The sequence below is a fragment of the Pseudorca crassidens genome, chromosome 6 (assembly GCF_039906515.1).
Source record: "Pseudorca crassidens isolate mPseCra1 chromosome 6, mPseCra1.hap1, whole genome shotgun sequence".
Classification (NCBI taxonomy): Eukaryota; Metazoa; Chordata; class Mammalia; order Artiodactyla; family Delphinidae; genus Pseudorca; species Pseudorca crassidens.
Genome location: NC_090301.1, coordinates 67,862,723 through 67,884,706, shown reverse-complemented (window position 1 = coordinate 67,884,706; position 21,984 = coordinate 67,862,723). Strand labels below are relative to the sequence as shown.

General features: G+C 37.0%; 1 protein-coding gene across 2 annotated transcripts in view; it reads right to left on the bottom strand.

The window, feature by feature from the left end:
• FIGN (fidgetin, microtubule severing factor) overlaps positions 1 to 19,188 on the bottom strand; it is a 122,992-nt gene extending 103,804 nt beyond the window's left edge. The window contains exons 1-2 of one of the 2 annotated variants that reach the window (XM_067741721.1): positions 18,076 to 19,188; positions 17,133 to 17,302 (exon numbers count right to left, since the gene is read on the bottom strand). In XM_067741721.1, coding sequence (XP_067597822.1) covers positions 17,133 to 17,157 — 25 coding nt within the window. In that variant the 5' untranslated portion in view covers positions 17,158 to 17,302; positions 18,076 to 19,188. The remainder of the gene's footprint in view (positions 1 to 17,132; positions 17,303 to 18,075) is intronic. The other variant, XM_067741722.1, reaches the window with a different exon arrangement.
• Positions 19,189 to 21,984: the final 2,796 nt, after the last annotated feature.

The window sequence follows — 21,984 nt, the reverse complement described above, 5'->3', positions numbered from 1 at the left end:
AGAAAGCTGATTAAACAAGGCCAAGTGTTCTGTCAGCTTAAGGGTGATATCATAGTTGTGTTCAATATCAGAAGTGTTGCGAGTACAGGCATCATTTCTATTCGCTTTGTGCCAGAAAGGTAAACACCGGATTGCACTGTGGATTAAAACAATAAGAAATCCCTTTCCTCTCAGGCTTTCAAGGCTGTGTTAATCGGGTGTAATTTTTAATGAACACTAGCTGCTTGGTACTCATTCAAGACATTTCATTAGAAGGTTATTCATTTAAAAATCAACGTTTCAACCATATCAAGCTGTAACCTTTCTTGAAATGTAAATGAATGGTTTAAATGAGAAGATTAATAAAGAAGGGATGTTCCAATTCCAAGCATGGCATGCTATGTATTTTTAAATTTGTCTATGCCAGATGCTGTCAGTCAGAACAAAAAACTGTCCAAGCAGACAATCTGTGCGTCTGAATGTTGATCATGGTGGAAAGTACAGGGGGGGCGGGGGGAGTGTGTCAAGGATTCATGGTCCTTCATCTTTGCAGTAGAGCAAACACGTCTCTCAGTATAGCGACAGACAGCTGCTTCCACTTTCTAATGTGCCCTAACTTAGATCACTGAAAGAATTGTCAGCGCTCAGAGAAACACACAAAGATAACACAGCCAGCTGCCATGGAGGGGAAAACAGCACAGCTCAGAAGAAATGGGATTTGTTCCATTTGCATGATGCGGCCTCCCCTGGGCCCCTTTCTTTCAAATCCAAAGCACAAAAGACAACACTTAACATATTTGCTTAAAGATGACAACCTCATGTTGATTTCATTTGGATGTAACAGTGTCAGGATTACAGATATAAGAATATATTATATCTGTAACAGAGACTGACAAATGTACCCATCAGTGGAACTGTCTGATTCATCTGCTTATACAGCCATTTTACCATCCCAAGGGTGCCATCTAAGTAGTAACTTTAGAAGACTGAAGGTCTAATTTTATTACACCACATTTCAACCTACTAAACAATATTATTTCTAAAATAGATCATTTTTATTGGAAGTCTCCCTGATGAAAAATCCAGTAGACACCAGAGAATTTATGAACTGTATGGGTCCTTTGAACTCAATATACTGCCCATTTTAAACAACTTTTCTTGCTGTATGGCAAAATCCTAGTATCGAATAAGTGAAAGTTAGAGAGAACATGTATGTTTTGAATGTCTAAGTACATTGATATACTAAACAGATTTTACAGATATAGAGAGGGGGAGAGAAAGAAACTGATTGATTATATGGACAACTATAAAATCAGGTCTTACCTGGTCCATTTGAATAAATTCTTTGTAACCACTTACTTCTGTCTATTCCATTATATGTCTTCCCTCAGTATAGCATGCACACTTCAGTAGCAACTATATGAATAATCATTGCCTGTCAATATCTTTTGGACATATACTCAATCTAATTTCCAGTATTCTTTAGGCAGGGGATAAGACCAGAGAATGATTTAAAGCTAAATTGGCTAGTCTCTATTCATTATAATATGTACGGCTTAGGAAAAAACAGGATTCTGATCTGAAGCCTACATACTTTTACAAATCTTTATTCTGTATGGCTTTATGGATTCTGACTTCCTTTTTTAAGCAAATAAAAAGATAGAGGAAGATGTGACTGAACTGATTTATTTGCATCTACATTACTCCAAGTTACCTGATTGGAAATCTGGGGGTGAGAATGGAGACACAAGGAACAGGTAGAGAGGAAACCACCATTCTCTTCACACATGCAGTACACACACAGACACACATACACACACATACACATATAAACGCCCGGGCCACATTCAGCCCCAGAGCCCACCCAACTGACTTCCCATAATAAATGCTGGCTCCCTATGCTCTTGCTTTGTCCAAAGGAACGCTCTACTGCATGTTGCTATTTACTGGCAACAGTATAATTCACTCATTTGGTCTTGTTTTATAAAATAGAGTTAACTGCTATATGTGAAATTTCTGCACAGCAGATGGTTACCAATCATTATTTTCCATTTGTTTAGTTTCTAGTAAGAACAAGGGAAACTGTGGAGCAGTGATGCAAAGAAAACTAGCAGCCTGCATGATAACCCAACCAGTGCCAGAAGACACATTAAAAAAAAATGACTTTTATCACATAGTAGATCAAGGCTAAATATAATTTTGAGGGATGGGGAGACGTTATTTCCCCCACCCTCATCCATAAAGGAAAATGCCATTTAATAATTTATTTCTTAGTATAAAATCCTCTAAGAATTAGCCTCTCTATTTTTTTTAAGTGATCAAAGTTTCTAGAAGCAACTTATTATAACCATTGTTTGTCATCACCCACGCTGAGATCACTTTCCTTACCTCTAAGTGGCCCAGTTGTCCAACAGAAACATGGGAAATAGGAGCCATTTGTGGACAAGTGCACATGCACAGAAAATTAAGCTGTAAATATCTGGGCTGGGTTATTACTAGAATCTGGAAACATCTGGGGCTACAGAACAAGCCAAGCCCCATTTCCACAATGTCCAGGTAATTGCTTAAATGATTTATACCTTACTGTTTCTATTAAAAATGTCTTTAAAGAGAAACATTTGTAGCCTCGGTTCTGCAATAAAAACTGGTATCTGATTTCACTCGTACAAAATCTTGTGAAAGACGTTGCATTTCTTCAAGGACATGTGCATGACACGAAACTGAACCCTGGACAAAGGTGGGAGTGCTAAAAGAAGGCGTGGTCAGTCAAAGAAAATAATCATATCAGGCAAGCAAATTTTAAGTGACTTAATTTGTGATTAGTTTTTATTCTAATCCAAAGAATGCATTTTTAAAAATCCTCTTCATGCACATCTGACACATATATCCAAGCCATTTTAGGGTGAACTATACCTCAATATCCATTTTCAATTTCAATTTTAACTAATTCCTCATAAATCTTGTTTACTGAGTCTTCAACTGAATATCATGCCAAATCTATCACCTAAGGGACAAATAAGTACCACCTCCCAGATAGACCTGGGCCACTTAGTTAAGAATTTGGAGAGATTTAAATTGGCTCACTTAGATGGTGTCTGTATGGAGCTGCTAACTGGCCCATTCAGAATGAAAGAGCCATCGACGCTGTCAGCTGCGTCATAGGTTTCTCTTCTGAATGCATACACACACACACACACACAGAGCTGTATTCAGTTGAAATAATTTTGTTTTATTTTAGATTTTAAGCCAAGAGGACGATTATAGCTTCATATTCTTCAAGAATTGCCATGTCTAGACCTAACAAAAAATTCAGTGACTGACAGCTGTCAGCTATGCTTATGAAGGCAAGAGAAAAAAAAGAACAGCAACAAAATAAACTATTGACCACTGGCTTTTAACCATGGCTCATCTTCAGTGACCACCTACTTACATGACTACCCTCTCTGGGGAATCACCCTACGTTTTTCTACGAGAGAACTAAAGGAAGAATAGCTGATATTTTAGGTGTGAGGAATCTGCGTGGATATTTTTATTTATTTACTTTCAAACCCCCCAACTTCCTGATTATAATCAGGTAGAATTTTAAACCTATGTCTTTTAAATCCTCCCTTGATTTAGTCTGGTTGTTGGCAAGCCATCATTATTATGGCTTTACAATTCATAGTCGTTACTCTCAATCTCATGGATTTCAACTTATAGTTAAGCAATTTTAACTTGCTTGAAGAGTACTGGTTTCCAGAAAACCAGAAAAGCTAATTTAACAAAGGAACTAAATAGATTGTTGCAGTCAAACTGCAAAAATGCTCTTGCTACTTTTAACCTATTGCTTCACAATCTTTATTATTCTACCTCTAATGTACTATAGTTCTTTAGTACTGAAGCTCTTTGCTGAAGATGCAGTGTTTTCATGCAACTGACCAAACAACATTTGTCCACTGTGGCTCACTTAACAGTGTATCTTTGTAATAATTCAGGTTCAATGATCAGCATTGCAGATATTTTCTTCTACATGGAGTATATGAGATCAACCTAGATTTCAATATGAAGTAGTAAGATAGCATCTAGAACTTTTCAGATTTGAAGAGACCAAATTGGAAGAAAACCAGTGAGCTTTCAGTAAAGGTTATAGGTTTCCTTAGTAAAATTGTGTTTTTAGAAGAATGAGAATAGAGTCTTTGTTTTTTCTGTGTTCTTTCATGAAGCAATGTGAACAAGCGCTTTTCTCTAGTACATCTATCTTTAGGTTCAAATACACAAATATAAAACAGAAACTTTGTAAAATATTGTTGACTAACACATTACAATTTCAACATTTGCTCAAACTAAATTTCCCTTAGAAAATTTTGTAATGCTATATGCTGTAACATTAGTGACAGGTTTAAGAAAGAAACTGACCCTTCCACTAACACACAAACTGAGCGGGTGACGCATTTGAACCACTAGAAGATAGGGTCACTGGGTGTAACCCCAGCTAAATTGTTTACTGCCCAGTACTTAATACAAAATAAATGAATAGTGTCAGACATTAAATACGAAACAAAAGTATGTCAATTAAAGTGTTAACCAAAGACATTCACAAACTACAGAGTCAATGAAAGTTATCATATCAACTATAGATCAGCTAGTTTGCATCTTACTTCTTATCACCCTAAGTACCATCATGTTCCCAAGGAAATGTTTTGAGTACCACCAGGCACATATTTGCACACTGCCTATTTATCAGAGAAAGGACAAAATACAAAGAAATGCCTTTGGATATGCTGATTTCCCATGTTCAACCGAAGGCTGAATAACCAAGTGTCAATCAACCTTATGTTGTCAAGAAGTTGATTTGGAAGTCTCCACATCTAATGTTTTATGATTCTATACCCTTGAATTTTTGTAACTGCAAAAACAAAAGGAAAAAAATATTTAAATATGTAAAGCATAGTGATTTGAAGCCATGTGTTACTGCCTGTAATCGAAATAGGTTACAGAGTTTTGTTAAAGATACATTATAATGTTCTGTTCTGTTTTTATAAAATAGTTTAAATGCTCTCCTACCCAGAGATATAGGAGAAAATAGAATAAATAACTGTAAGCCCTTTCTTAGGTATATAATTATAAAACTTTTCTTTCAGAAATGTAAGAAGATTGTAAAGTCTTTCTTTAGTAATTAAAGAATACAGACATTTCATTTTTTTTTTGCGGTACGCGGGCCTCTCAGTGTTGCGGCATTGCAGAGCACAGGCTCCGGACGCGCTGGCTCAGCGGCCATGGCTCACGGTCCCAGCCGCTCCGCGGCATGTGGGATCTTCCCGGACCGGGGCACGAACCCGTGTCCCCTGCATCCCCCGCATCGGCAGGCGGACTCTCAACCACTGCGCCACCTGGGAAGCCCAGAAATTTCATTTTTTAACGAAATACACAATGTTAATATATCTGTTCTTTAAGTACTTTTAAAAGCATCTTCTAGTTTTTTAAAGTAAGATTAATAAAAGATGAACCAAGTGACAGTCTCCTACATTTCTATTGATTCATTTCACCAAACATTTATTGAACACCTACTATATAGGTCCTGCTCTGTATACACACGTTGAGGAGATTAAAAATAAAAAATGAATCACATGTAGTCTGCTCTCAGGAGTTTACAATTTCATAAATGAGAAACAAAAATGCCCAGCAATCTATAGAGGAAGAAAAATGATGGCAAATGATTGAAAGGAGATTTTTTAAGTGATTAAGGAATATCAAGCAGACGTTGAAATGGATCCTCATTAGGGTGGCTCAGGAAGTTTTCATAGATGATGCAACATTTGAGCTAGATGTCAAAGTCCTGGTAGGTTTTCGACAGGTGGAGGAGAAGAGCATTCCAGGCGGTAAAAAGAAGATGAACAAAGATTAGTTAGGGATAAAATTAAAAAAAGATGGAGTTGCTTCCAGTATGATAAACATCCAACTTTCATACTGATCTATAATTTTGACATATTTTAAAAGAGATCTGAAGTCCCTAAATCCATTACTACTTAAGTTAATCTGCTTGTCAGTCTATTTATATCTCTTACAGGGAGAAAGCACTGGCTAACTAATACTCGTCAACTCTCAAGGTATTAGAATTGCTGGCACATTTGCTTGTAACCAATTAGTAAGCATATTTAATGAATGGTTACCATCCCTCCTGAAGGGCTTAACAAAGTGATAAATGGTCCTTGAGCTCCCTTCATTATTTCCAAGACAATTTCTGGAGTTTCTTAAAAAGAAACAAAAAATCACTCAGCCATTGGCCACCAGCAAGGTTCCAAGTGACTCAAGCTCACTAGTTGATGACCAAGCAATCATGAATTATATAGAACTGGAAAAAATTCTTAAGAGTCATTGGATGAACCCTCCTTTGAGGTTCAAAGAGGCTGAAGGACTTACCCAAGGTCACAAATATGATAGACTGTTGGCGTCTGCTGCTGTCACCATTGTCACTTTCCTGAGGTACTCTTACCAGCATGGTGGCAATGTCCCTAAAATTCTTCATAGATTGTTGTTGAACTTCAGCCAGATAGTGAACTATCTCTAGTACATATCATGAGTGTATTCAATTCTAAATAGATGTCTCTATTTTTGTGACTTCAAACCAGGAAGAATGAAGTTCTTAAAATTAAAACTTAAAGCAAAAAATTTAAGAGCTCATGAAATGTATAAATTTTTGGTTCAGTGAAGTGATTCTCAATCCTAACTTTACATTAGAATCACTGGGGTAGAAAAAGAAAAAGGAATTGGTTATCCCCCAAAACTTCCATCTAACTGGTCTGAGGTGGGGCTTTGACAAATTTTGTTTGGTTTGGTTTGGTTTTGGTCATTAACATACAGCTAGCATTTACAGGGTAGATACAGAATTTATCATCAAACTATGCTCAAATCAAATTAAATCATATATCTATCTACTTTAATGACTTGACTTCTATGACAATAAACTCACTGTTTCCCAAAAAGAAGTCTTAATAAAGATATATCCTAATCCTCAGTAGATGTTCTTCCATAACTTCATGTGAGACATAACCAAACTGAGTATGTGAAGGAGAAGAGTCTAAGAGTAATATGAATCATCTTTAAAGGCATGTGTATTTTTTACACTTTTTTAAAATTATAAGGAAGAAAAGCGGGTATAGTTCTTTTAATTTGGGTTATCACAAATCCCATACATCCAAGATTTGGTATAGAACTTGCCATTTTAAAAAAGAAGAACATAATTTGTTTAGATAGTGCTGTGTGCTAATCAATGTGTACTAGTCACTAATTCCTAACAAATGAGGTTTTCTCACATAATTATATTAGGATTTGATTTTTTAAATTGCCAACCTCATTTTTAGCAACAGCTACACGAAAACAGCCCTCACCCTTAGTTTCCTTAACAACATCCCTAATTTTTTTTGCCTTTAGCTTTTTCCTCATTCCTACAAGTGGTCTTTCACCCTCTGTCCATGCCGAAAAATGCTGCTACACTTTCCTCCTAGTACACAGCCCAATAACCTCTAAATTAATTCAAGCTACCTCCTCATGATCTAAATATCATATTCCAGTGGCTCAAGTGAAATTTGATTTTCCATCTGATCAAGTAATAAACAACCCTACAGATAAATACTAGAAAGAAAAAAAAAAAAGAAAGAGAAAAAAATCTCAGTCCCTCAAAACAGTACACAGGTATGGGTAAGAATGAATTCCAAGAGCAGGAAGATGGATGAGACAGCAAGGTTTCTGGTGAGTTTGCAAACAGCAAAACAGATAGAAAACCATTCCCCCACTGGCCCCAAGCACAAGGACACCTGCAAAGTTGGCTAGTAGAATTTATAGATAAATATTTTAAAAATATGTATTTAGGTACACATGTGCATTACAATTATACACCAGCAACACCTCCTAAATCGTAGCTTAGTAGTAGTGGCATTTTGATATAGTAGTGTAGATTTCAAGGAAACGGAATTATATTGGGGTAAAATTGGGGCTTTTTGTTCATCATTATAAACAAACCTATACCACAGGTTGTACTATTCTGAGTATTTTTAAAAATAAACAATACAAAATAGTTTCCTGTAAGGTCTTTTTAACTTGATGCTACAACAAAATAAAACAAGACACAAATCAAAAAACAAACAAAACAAGTATTAGTGCATTGTATGCACTCATTGAGGACTTATTAAAAGTACATAGCATAATAAAGAACTTCCAATATTAGATTTTTTCCTAATACTTTTACAGCCTAAACATTATTGATAGAGATTTCACCCACAGTAAAAAAAAAAAAAAAAAGAAAAGAAAACAAACAAAAAAATCCCAAAAGGGATTTTGCATACGTACAGACTTTTTCTCTCTCTAGAAAGATACTACTACTCTAAACACCTATTTCTGAATAAGATTATTTAGTCCTACTATCTTACCATCCATAAGTAAATTAGTTGATTAGTTGATTGGCACTCTTAGAATTACATAAAACATATTTTTCCAATTAGGGAACACTTATATTCTTAGTACATTTAAAATCTTCCCATAGAAGGAACAAGTGCTGTTCAATTCTTAGTACATTTAAAATCTTCCCATAGAAAGAACAAGCGCTGTAGGCGTATAAAGGTCCTTCTCGTTTGTCAGACAAGGACTCAGGCCAGGCAGGGTCCCAGTGTCTACATTTCGGTCATATCAGTATTCCCCTCAAAAATGTTGCTTAATTTTCTGAATAATGCAAGCGAAGATCTCTCTTTAAAGAACTCGATACCAACACGATTGGAGTGGAACACCATGGTAAGAGGGGGTGGCGATTAGACCCATATTTTTTGTAAGTGGGGTCGAAAATTGACTCCAGATTTGTGACTCATGAACGGAAAGCCAGTTTTAATACAGATGTGCTTTAAAAAGTAAAAATGGCTATTATTCTTAACAAGTTACATATTGAGTATTATTCTTTAAAAATGACTCATAAAATATCTTTTTAAGTACTTAAAGTCATGATTATGTTCTACTCTTTTACTTCTGCTTGAATGTAATTTTTCATTTTCCAGGAAAGGACACATTTTCTAACTAACCCCGTTAACCTAATTACTCATAAAGAAATACCAAAAGCGTCCCTGACATCAATACCTTCACAGAGAAATGTATCTGTGCACGTGCACAAGAGCATCTTCCATTTAGATAATCAAAACTGTAATTTTTACTTAAAAGACTCTTTTAGATCCATGTAATTCCTGGCAGTAAAATTTATCACAAGCACTTAAAGTGTGCAAACAGTAAGACCGTCCTATTCATATCCTTATTTCTTCACATATTTAAATCCAAAAGTATTAACTGTTAAGCTTAAAAGACTAATAGGACTCTGTTTATTTTATGGTATTTGTTTGATCTTAAATGGGTATTGTAATGAAAATGCCTTCAATCTTAAAGGAACCTTTTATCCTACTCAGGATAATTATTTTGTAAGATTAAAATCAGTGAATCATACCTAATTAAGATTTATAATTTAGCATCATTCAGATATATGATCTAAGAGAAAGAGTTTATAATCTTAACTTCAATTTGAAATGGAAAGGGAGAAGTGAATACAAGGGAAATAAACAGCTCTTTGGGGCACAAGGATGCACTAATATTGCCACGTATTTACCCAGATTCCTAGTTTAATCTTTTTTAAAGCTAAACAACTAATACGAAAACACAACATACTAAAGGATAGGAGTAAGGTGGGAAAAGATGGTTCCCAAATTAAATTATACTACTAGAATTTGGAGATAGGTTATACAACATAGAATATTTAAACATATGCATTGTGGCTAACTACCTCTTAAAAAAATTCAAATTCACAATGTCTTTAATGCAAAAGATTTCTAAACTGTGGGGTGAATTTATAATTAAATGGGACACTGTTGTAATAGTTATTTCCAATCCTTTCATTAAAGTACATGTCAACCGAGAGAGCAATGCCTTCTTATTACACAGGGCAAAGATTTTTCTTCTTAGAAGGTCTCATATATAGGATTTCTCTCCACCAAGACTAACGAGGCATTCAAAATAAGTTAGGTTTTTCTCTTTCTTCAGAAATATCTTTAAAGCTCCCTCCCCTCCATCAGTCTTGGATTACATAAAAGAATAGTTACTTTTCTGAGCTCTTTGATATTGTTCTTCCTGGCAGAGTCATCTGATGTGGGAAATATCTTTTGAAAATAAATGGTGCAACTTCAAGTACACTCAGATCCATTACTTGCTGGACATTCCATCGTATCTGAAAAAGCCGCTTGACTTCAAAATTTAGTTTTAGGGTTCTCAATTTGAAGCTTGATCTCATTGAGAAGTATCTTGGGAAGCAACAATGTAAACGTTTTATCCACCCATCAAGTAGACTGTTCAAACCAAGGCGGAAAGGAGTCACAGATGGTGACTACATATTTCAGGGGGAAGGGGATTGTTCTGGTTTAAGTTCACCGTTTGAATATAACATCCTGCAAAGTTAATGTTACTGCAAGAGTTACTTTTCATCTTTAACACAGCTGTCACCACATGTTTATACAGCTACAATGCCACTTCCTAATGTCAAAATACCAATATCGCTGCTACTATAACAAGGTAATTATTTTTGTGTTTGCCCATCTTCCCTGACTCAATGAGTTGTGCTTTTATTTCTCAATGGTCAGAATTTTCTATATTTTTAGATAACTTAAGATTCTACATTAAAAATACTTATTTCACTTGTGCTTGAAACTTAGGTGGCATAGCGGTACAAATCAACAGAGAAACTCTCAGGCTCTTGTTTCAAATCTTACTAAAATCCTCCCACCCTAATCGTTCTGTGCCTGGGGAATACATATGTAAGTATGTAGCTGCCTGCAAACAATTACAAAACAGAGTTGCTTTTAAGAATATCTGCACAAAAATTCAGGTGATATATGGGAGCACATCAGGCAAAAGGCAACGTAAGATAAAGGCAAAGATTTCAGTCACCAGTTCACGTATAGAAAGAGCAGAAGATACCTAATGGTCCAATTTTCCCACCGAGGCTCTTACTCAACAACCACTAGCATCTCTTTAGGCAGAGGCACGTGGAATCACTGTGGACTAGTCAAGTCTCCACGTAGGAAACCCAGTGACTTCCACAAGGTTTGTGGGTAATGAAGGCAGGGCCTGCTTCATTGCCCTGCGACCTGGACAGGCCCATAGGTCTCCCACAGGGAAGGGCCCTGCACTTGGTTTAATCTTCTGCTCTTGCTGTCTTGAACTCTTAATAATTTTTGAACAAGGTGCCCCACATTTTAATTTTGCACCAAGCCCAGAAATTATGTAGCCAGCCCTAGGTGAAGGTGACAATGTGTGCTGACGGTAAGCATCATAAATCAGAAGAATTGTAAAAAGTTTACAGCAACATCTAGAAACCCATGGCTGTACATTATACTATTTTAAAATTATTATTTTGAATGTTACTGTTTCCATGAATAATATTTCCTAAAACCAAAGCATGAAAGTAGAGGTCACTCATTCTCAGATGAGTTTACTGTCATAAGTATATGGCATTTAATCAATTGTCAGTTGCTTAAAAAGCATCCAATTGACATAAGGCAAACATTAGATGGGGGGGAGGTGTGTGTTTGTTTTTGTTCTTTTTTGATGAGTAAAGTAAAATTCAGTTTCTGTTCTCTTGCCTGAAATATATCCACAAGTGGAATGGAATAAATGTATAAATTACCAGCCGAAATAAAAACTCATAAGGAACTGGGTAAAGGTATTCTCAATGTTAAGATATTGGGGAAAAGAAAACATAAATTTTATAAGTATTTTACATTATGTTTTCTACAGTAAGAAAATGCTTTTTGTAAGTTATATATCACTTACTCATATGAAAATAACAAAATCCTAACAAGAAGCAAACTTTCCAATCTTACTTAAAAAATACTTTCTAAAAAAGATTTCCCAACTTAAAAGTATAAATACTGAAGCCAGGTTGCAGGGTAAAAAAAGTTTAACCTTGGGCCTTCATATGATAAATCGTGCATTTCTACTTTCAAGATGTATCAGTTTCAAAAATGATTGCAAGGAGTAATGCTGTCAATGCTTTGTGAAAGTCATAGTAGCTCAAATATAAGCAAACGTATCCATTTATACATATACTCAACGTAAATACTTCTGCATTGAAATTCTCCTTTGAATTCACTGCTTCTAATATACTCTGAAAGCACAGCCCACCATGTGCAATGTTAAGTACAGTGTCAATATTCAAGTAACAAGACAACAAGCAGATTTGTTACATAACGTATGTAAATATTATTAACAGAAACTGCCATACGATATCTCATGTCTGGACGGTTTCTGATCACCTATCTCTTCTGCCTCCTCAGTCTCCTAACTAAGACTGTCGTCAACAGGTACGGCGCACTCCTGTGCTGTGCTGAGGCAGAGCTCCTGAGCTGGCAGCTGTGCGGCTGCCCTGAGGAAACTTTGCATACCCACCTGCTTTTGATTTGCTTTCAACTTATCAGTACAATTTATTTTTATCATATTCTTGCCTACCTTTTATTTCCACTATCTGCATTTCTTGCAGTAAGCATCCCTCAAGTACAACGGCCATTTAAATGATAACATCAAAAATATCAAAAGGATCAGTAATCAGCAATCATGTTTCAAAGCAGCTTAGGCTTGAAATTTCTACCATAAGTTAAATGAAAAAGCTGATAAAAGTTCAAGTTTAGGGAAAAAGAAGGAAGAAAATTACAAAATCCAACCATGAAAAGCACTTGCTAAAGAGGGATTTATTTGCAGTCTTTAAAAAAAAAGTCTTTCATTTTAATAGATTTTTAAAAACAATTAGCTATAATCTGTTATGTGTGTGAGACAGAAAGAGTTAATTGAAAGGTGGAATAATTTTTGGACTTGAAGTCTTCCAAGTAGTACCCCAAAAGAATTTCTAAGTTCAGTTGATTTTAAAACATTAACTCTTGTATATCGCCAAAGAGACACTTATATTGCATTTTTTTAATTGAAAGAAAAAAATTGCATTGTTTTCTGTGCCATTTGTTTATTCTAGTTTATCAGGGACCAAAGCTTAAAAAGCAGATATGCTGATTAATCACATCTTATCGATCAGTAGCATACGTCAGTATTTCACACAAATGTCTGCAGAACAATTTCTCCCAATCAAAAATTTATAAATCGATTTAAATTCCTGGTAATTAAAATTATTACCTCTACAAAAATAAATGTACTTTACAAAAGAGGTACCTGAAATTTGTACTCAAGAATATCAAAAGCAAAACAGCAAACATTTTTATCAAACCAAGGTTCTAAGAACAAACTAGAAAGTACAAAACATAAAAGCCTGCAATTGTTTCAAATACACCTAGCAATTCTGCTGATTTTGGACCATTAAAACTGATTACTTAATTAGGCAATCATTCAAGGCATCCAAACACTCACAGCCAAAAACAGGGAATTATTAGCATAGCCGTCTTCACCTTGAGATGAAAATTCTGAAAAATGTTGCAGACACAAACTTTCAGGATCTGTCCCCATGCGTAAACTAAGCAAAATACTAAATTCTAAAAGGTGACATGCCAAAGCTCAGGAAAAAAAGAATTTACCTATAATGATACTGCTCATCTGCTTTTTTTTCAGGTGGCTAATATTTTAAACTACCTTAGAAACGTCAAGTTATAATACAGACGATCTCTAGATTCTTGGAAGTACTACTCCCTTTCTCCCCTCTGGTCATACTCTTGTACTAGCTAAAAGTAATTAACAAAAATTTTGCTCTCTTGTATGCCTATCAGAAGTACCAGCCTCCAAAGTTCCTGCCTGACATGAATAAAAACAACAGAAAGATTTTCTATTTATGGTAAAAAAAAAAAAAAAAAAGTACTGGAAACTCAACCGCAGGAGTCTTTAATATAACTGAGGAAAAAACTCTATGTTTTCACTCAGAGACATTTTTAAGAATTTCACTGATTTGGTACAGTCAGGAAAAAGAAAAATATTCCATTTTCAAAAAAGACGGTTCCTGAAATAATTCTAAAGTGACCCTATAAACTGTCTTTTTAGGAGAAGAAAAAAGAAAGTCAACTCACACATACAGCTTCCAAACAGAAGTCTTACCCTCTTCCAGGAAAACAACGAGACTTTATTACCCTGCTATGATTCTTTCATTTCAGACATGATTAATTAGCAAGTATTATACTTCCCAAAACTCCCACCACACTCTTTGTGATCCATCAGCCTAGTTGTTGATAGACCCATGTGAAATAGCAAGTAGCCACCAGCAGTAAAAGACAAGTATCCAAAAACTCTATTTCAAAGAAGGCACACCTCTCTCCTAGCTTTGCCTCCCAAAATGAAACAAGCTGCTTTTAACTGCTTTCATGAAAAAAAGAAATTTTTTTTTAAGTTGGTCATTTTCTTAATAATACCGTTTAAAATTTGAATAATGCATGCAACATATTCAGTATTTAAGAATACATGGCATATTTAATCTGCTACCTACCTCTATTTTTAAGCTGAAATTCTGAAAGACTTGAGTTCCTATAGTTTATATTGATGATGATCCACATACACAGTTAATAAACAATAAAGATGATGTGAGCAAGCATGTTTTGGGAAATGGTTTTCATAGGAAAAAATGTTTCTTCCCCCACTAAAAGCTATTATGTCACACATGTAATGAAGAAGTGAAACAGAAATACAGAACTAAAAGGCAACACGAAGAGAAGAGAGCCACTCTACAATCTGAGTGAATGAAAACTCTGGTTCTCTGTATATTGTTCTAAGACACTGTTTCAAAATAATTTTCCCTTTAAAACAATCATTTTCAAAATGTCCATGTGAACCAAGAATGTGGCCATAACTGAATGTACTATAAATATGTATTTGAACAACTGTCAATTTATAAAGGTTGGGGTTTCCTCTTAAGCCTTTCAACTGTTATGTCCAAAAAACTTCACACATAGTACAATACTAATAAATAGATCTTGTTGGTCCCAGGAAACATTTTTTTTAATCTATTCTGGTCAAAATATCCTTGCTTTTTTTTTCCCGTTGTATTAAATTTAGGATCAAAAACATCAAAGCAGCTTCCACCTCGGACCTAACTTTTAGAGGATCAATGTGACAAGGCAGTCCCTGATAGATGTTTCTCTTGATAAACGACTTCTTCAAAAGAGACATTGTAGCTTTCATTTCCTGACCACAACACACTTTTAATTTGCAACAGCAGAGCTGCCAGAGTGTGAACCCTTGTCCACTTTCCAGCCTTTTAGGTTTGTAGCTGTGGTTCCTATAGGCCACACATTTGAGACAAACAAAATCTAAAAATAATCAGAGTAACAGAATTACAAAACAGGAGCCACTTATGCCACTCTATACATATGCACAAGTGTCTACTTTATAGATTATATATAAACTTTGCCTCTGCAGAATTCTAGTGTATAAAAACAAGCTTTCTGAATGAATATCACTTGCACAACTGGGCATTTAAACACAGAGGGAAATAAATTATGTGACTATTATTTAATAGTAAGCAGAGACTGGGGGAGTAATTTATACACTTAAATCTGCTGTTAAATGTCATGAATTATATGATTTCCTACCCCAACGTGTTTTTTACATATTACTGCAATAATTACTATTACTACTACCCAGAAATCACATTTAAGTATCAATACGGTGAACAGTCAAACCATCCAATTTCTGTTCTCAGCACATTGTCCGAGCTCCGATTTAAAATTTATAAATGTAATATCCTCCTCATCACAGGCAGCAGCCCAATCTGCTCTGAATATATATTACAGCTTTAACATCACAGAGGGAAATCGCCCATCTGGCAATCCCATTCGCTCCAACAGCTCCGGGGGAAAAAAGCTGTGCTCTCTCCTCCTTAAAACATTTCTCAGGGCAAATTATGTGCATCTAAAATAAACAGTCTTCTTATTGATCGCTTCAAAGTCAACAAGTTCCAAATGCAAAATTCAATCAAATCCTTCCTATCATGTAAGAGCGGTGTGTGTTTAGCTCAACAGTCACCAGAGTCCAACCAGAAGTGTCTGTCGCGCATCGGCTCTTATAGTCCCTTTCCTTGTATTCACATTTGTGTTATGAGAGACCAGTAACCACGGCCACATTACAGACCCCTGGCAGCTATCTCTACTGCTATTTCTTTCTTTCATATTCTTCCTTTCCTCCTTTCTCTCTTTTCAGGGTGAATGCATGGTGGTGGGGTTATATGTAACAAAAACAAAAAAATGTTTAAAGTGGACATATCCTTTGGTTATGCAAAATACTTTTTAACATCTTTTTGTTGTTGCTCCCTCCTAGTCTTAATTGAATATCACAAAGTGTACACACGGTCACAAGAGCTATTGAAAACCCCCTCTCACTCCATTTATCTGACCTCTTTTTCTTTTTGGTAAAGAAAGAGGAAAGAGAGATTTCAAACAAAGTCAATTTCAGTGCCTGCTTATTTAATTCTGTCACAGGTTAAAAGTAAAAAGCGCTGACAGGCAGACAAGTGAATGGCAAGGAAAAAAACAAAACAAAACCCTACCACTGTTCCTTAAAAGGCATTAAGGACTTTAAGCAATCAAAATACATTTTTTATTTTCATGTAAAAGATATCCCTTCACTCACCCCCCCCCAAAAAAAAACACACTCAGAAGAAGTGATTACTCCACAAAGTGCAATCATTGAGAGAGCAGAGAGTCAAATTGCATTAATAGATAGAGAAAAAAAATTTTCATCCACTTCTGTGTGTGTACATATATACATACACTTTCATTAGTAAGCAGTCTTTCCCCGCACTCCCGCCCTCTCCCCTCTCCACCCAGCCCCCTCCCCCAAAAAACTGCACACTGAGTTTAACTAATTTACATACCATTTGACTTCAGCGGTTATATAGTGCATTACTAGTAACATGCAACTTTGGAATTACAGCTAAAACCGATAAAGGTGGACTCCAGCAATCTATTAATCAAAACTGAAATATACAAACAAGCGATAGCAAAAGCAAACAAGCATTTTGACAGATTAAAATATACATTATACATATATATTTAAAAGGAATTATATATCATGAGCAGCTCCTTCCCAAGCAGAGTCTTCAGTGGTTTTATCATGCTATTTAATTTGTCTTTCCTAGTTAGATGCAAAGGAAGTAAATTCCAAAACTGACATACCATAAACACTGGTGCTACTGATCATTTCTTGCTGGCAGCACAAAAAGCTGAATTGGATTTCTCACAAGCAGGAATTCCAAAGGTTGCTTTTCATTAAAGCCACTTTTCCTCTCAGCTATCAAATGTCACTGCCTTGAAACGTGGGCCCTTTCGTCAGGTATTCATTTAACCTACATGCATATAATTAAGGGGGAAAGCAACATCAACAAAAAGGGGATCTCAGATCACAGGAGAAGAAAGAAAGGAAAAAAAGCACATGACCAGGAATGCAAGTCCATGTCAATTTCACTCACTCCCATTGAAACTAACAAGAGCTCCGGGGAGGACGGTAATAGGATCAGTGGATTGTATATACCATTAAATTATACATCTTTCTCTCCCGTTCCTTGCCAACAATACGCCCACCACGCTGTACCCCCTCCAAGATGATGTGCTTACATTTTTCTGCAACCGATCTTCTGACATATTCACGTTCCTCCAGCCACGAGATTGTAATTTAACCTCAACTTTTTGTGTGTGCAAGATTCTTATTTACACTTCTTATTTACTTAGAAGTTAGTTCCCGAAGAAAGTCTAGCCCCACCCTATGGCTCCGCTTTCTTATTTTTTATCTTTGAAGTAAAAAAGATAGTAATAAGTAAGCCCATTATAGCGGAAAACGAGATTCTTGCAATCGCGAACTCTTAATCCCACACTATTGTTACAATGATTAAGCAGCAAAAATATGCATTATAATGTTTCGGGGCTACTTTGTACAGAGAAATTAGACAGCAGGTTGGCGTACAGAATAGAAACGAGTGCAAATTAAATTTAATGTTTACGGCACAACTCGAAGATCTCTTTTCATTACGGTCTTGAATTTATTTATATTCTTTAAAAATTAAACAAACAAAAACAAAAACAAATTTAAACAGCTGGTGGAAAACTACGAAGCTCCTCTTACCTGAACGCGTGGAGCGAAAACCCGATAGGTTAGCGTAGCATCGATCCGATGTGTTTGCTGATGAATGGAAGCTAGGGTTAAGTGAAGGTGCCTATGATTTGAAATCATTCCAAGTTTTTGAAGGGAAGACGGACTGCAGCCTCTGCCATGTTGGAATTTCAAACCCAAAACAGCTGCTTGGAAGGAGCCAGCATGCCAGAGGCTGGGCGCAGGCGCAGAGCGCCGCCGAGCCAAATTCAAATCACTTTCACACTAAGAGCCAAAGATCAGTTTTCAAAGGAGAGAGGGAGAAAGAGACGGAGGCTGCCGTGAGGGAGAGAAGACGGGAGGCAGTGGCGAGAGGCGGGCAGTGGAGAGAGACGGGCAGCGGCAGGACCGGGAGGGAGAGGGAGAGGCGCACGGAGCCCGCGGAGCTGGAGGGGGAGAAAGGAGGCGGGAGGCGAGCGGCGAGCGAGCTAGAGACGCGCCAGAGATTCATGGGCAGGGAGGGCTCAATGGCCGCGCCGCGCCGGCCGGCCGGCCGCTCGGGTCATGTTACACGGCCGGGGCCGCGGCGGCCGCCCAGCCTCGCCAACGCGCTCACGCGGCCCGGAGGGGGCCCCGAGGTCATGATTACGAGCGCGGGGACCGGGAGCTCTGCCGGCCCGCACTCTCAGGCGGCCCAACCTGAGGAAAGGGGAGCGACGCCTCGGGAGGGAAGGGGCCTTTCTTTCCCACGCGTGACCGGCCGGCCCTAGCGCTCCTAACCCGCCTTAAAGGGCTCTCCGGCACGCCGCCCCTCCCCGCCCGCTCCAGGCCCTCTCGACAGCTGCGGCCGGTTCAGCCTTCCCCACCCCCAAGACTCGCGCACAGGACGGGATCTGGCCCCGAGAGCCGGGACCTCGCCCGCACTCTCCCCTGGGCCCCCAGCACCAGCCAGAAAATGACTTTATCTGCCAAGAGGAGGCAACTTCGGGGCGGGGGGGGGGGGATCCGAATTAACCCAGCTCCCCTCCCCCGCTGCCCTGTGAATCAATAAAATCCGGAGTGGCTAGGTGTGCGGTCCACTCTTCCGCTCTCTGACTCCCCTCCCTACCTCCCCCAGGCGGCTCGGGCAGGGGAAAGCAGCGCCCGGGGGCCCCTGGTGCGGGCGGCTGGTGCGCAGGCACAGACGTTAGGCTTCTGCTTTCCCAACCCCCTTCTATGGAGCAATCTAGGGACCCAGGAGTGGGAAGAGAGTAGGGGCTTTGTGGCGCTGGGAGCTGAAGAAGAATGAAATGTGCAGTTGAGTGTGTTGCTGCATCCCAGGGAGCGGTGCAGTGCTGATTGTCTGTTGCTGAGATAGCCTTTTGTTCGGAACATAAGGTTTAAGAAACACGCACACGTTTTCTGGGGTCTCTTGTTAGATGTAAATGTGCTGCATCCAGACGCTTACTATGCAGTGTAAGCTCAGTTGGTTTACTAATCACCCCGCCCCACCCCCAAACAACCAGAATCATTTGAATGGGAGCCTCATTCAGACTTCTAGGCTGCGAGTATTGCCTTCAACCTATTTCATTCTAGACTAGCCAACCATCCAACTGAGATAATAAAGCAAAACAATAACATTTGATCATGATGTCTACGAGATAATGTGCCCGGCAAAGTTCTTTAGAAATTGTAATGAGAAAGAGAGTGAGTGGGGTAATAATTTCTCTTCGTTTACATTAAATAGGACTTTAATAGATAAATGGTAAGTTTATACTCTGGCCTGGTGGACATCCGGTCCTCTATATTTCAAATAAGCTAAGAATGAAAGAGGCAAATTAAATATTGGACCAGGAGCCCATCAAGCTGAAAATGTTATCTGTGAAGGCTGGAACTGAAAACATACTTGTTTAGGACTGACCCTCCTCATAACGAACGGTACTCACATTTCCCCCCGCTTCTCAGCTATAGATTTAATAGACTAAATTACAGCTCTCCAGATGATGAAATGCAGCTTTTAAAATATACCAACTATATACTGCGAAATTAATTTCATTCTCCTTCTGTGATTTTCTTACCTTACGGTTAGCTATTGAATGGATGCATTTACCTAACACAAGAGAAAGAAAAATGATTTTAGTTAAATCTAAGTAGATAACAGAATTTAAAAGACAAGAAAAGGTGATTCAAAATCTTACTAAATATTTCTAGGGAATGAAATCTCTATTTGGAATAGATTTGACCTTTCTGTGTTTTTTTTTTTTAAAAAAAAACAGGCTTCAAAATACAACAGAACTTTATTCTGATCTAACAGAGAACACTGAAGCCCCTTTAGTTATATTTTACAAGATAGCTTTGAAAATGATATTATGAGAAGTTGCCCATTGGATTTCACCACAAAGGAATAAGTGTAGGAAAGTATCTATGGGTCACTGTTGGACTGAGTACAGATGAATTAAACAACAACAACTGTGAAGAATTTATAATTTCAGTTATTGCCCATGTGGAGAATGCTGATGATAAGTCCTCTGTGCAATTCAAGCAAAACTGCTCTGTCCTTGTTTGTTAAAAAAAAAAAAGTTCAAAGCTCATCAACCTTTAACACTAAATTCCTAGTACTGAATTTACAGTTCCTCATGTAAACCAAAATACTGAATAAAATAGAAATAATGGAATGACCACTTGAGTAAAACACAATGTATTTTGACGATCGACTTAAAGAAATTCATTTTCAATATTTACAACAAAATAAGCCTTACTTTTAAAAAGGGGCAGGAAAAGTGTGGTTCCCAGAAGTTTATTAATAGATAAGTAGTACTTTTTTCAATTCTCTTATATATTCATTTGAAATACAGATTATAAAATCCATTGTTCAACATACAAATGAACATAATTAACTTGGAATCAAAGAAAGGAATCTATTCAAAAGAGCACTGCTTATATTTACACAGAGTTTCCAAAGTGTCCAAAATTACATATACTCCCAGGAAAAAAAGGCTTATATAATAAAATATTATGGGATTTGCACGACTAATAAAATCCACAGTGGAGTTTGTCATCCCACCATTTCTAGTTTGCTTTCTTTCTTTCTTTTTAGGTATGGATGAAGCTTGCTTTCCTTCAATTACATTTTGCAGAGGAATATGAAACTTTGTTTTTCAAAAAGATTCATTCTTTGTTTGAAAAATTAGTACAACGTTTAGTTTTTGTTGTCTTAATGAAACTATTTGTAATGTAATACGATTAAGTAGCATTTTAATAGTCGCCATATTCTATCTATATTTTTTTAAGTCTTATTCAAAAGAAATGTTTTTGGTTGTAACTGACACCTACCTCTATAACATATTTTACAAAACTTTTCTTGTGATGCCATGAAAACAAGAAATTGTCTTTAAAGAAAGCTGATTGACTAGTCAAGGAAACAGTTAATTCAGTGAAAAACTGTGCTAATTTTTTCCCACTGCATTATATACACTGCTTATCTCTTACTTTTTTAAGGTAGAGAGGATATATATAATGAATTTCTAATACACAGTATATTCTGACTTGGGCTTTTCAAGAAAATCAAAAGAAAAATAAACGTTAAGTATCCTTTTTTCCTTCACGAGTGTGTGTGTTTGTGTGTGTGTGTTTGTGTGTGTTACTCTCAAGCTAATTCAGAGGGAAAAATTCATTTACTTATTCCTGTTCTTATTCTCACTACACATATAAACAACAATCAAAGTGAAGGGTAGGGAAATAAGCAAGGTGATACTGAATGGGGTTTTGCAGGTGACCATGTGTTTGTCTGCACTGGACTAAGGATAATTTGACCCAGGGTAAACACAAAGATGTGCTTTACCTATGTGACGGGAGAGGAAAGAGAAAGGAAAAGATGAGCTTAGACAGTGTAGAGAAGATGAGGGAGATGCGGGTGACAAGATGCTTTACAGAGAAAAACAAGTTTCTATAATTTTGGTTTAT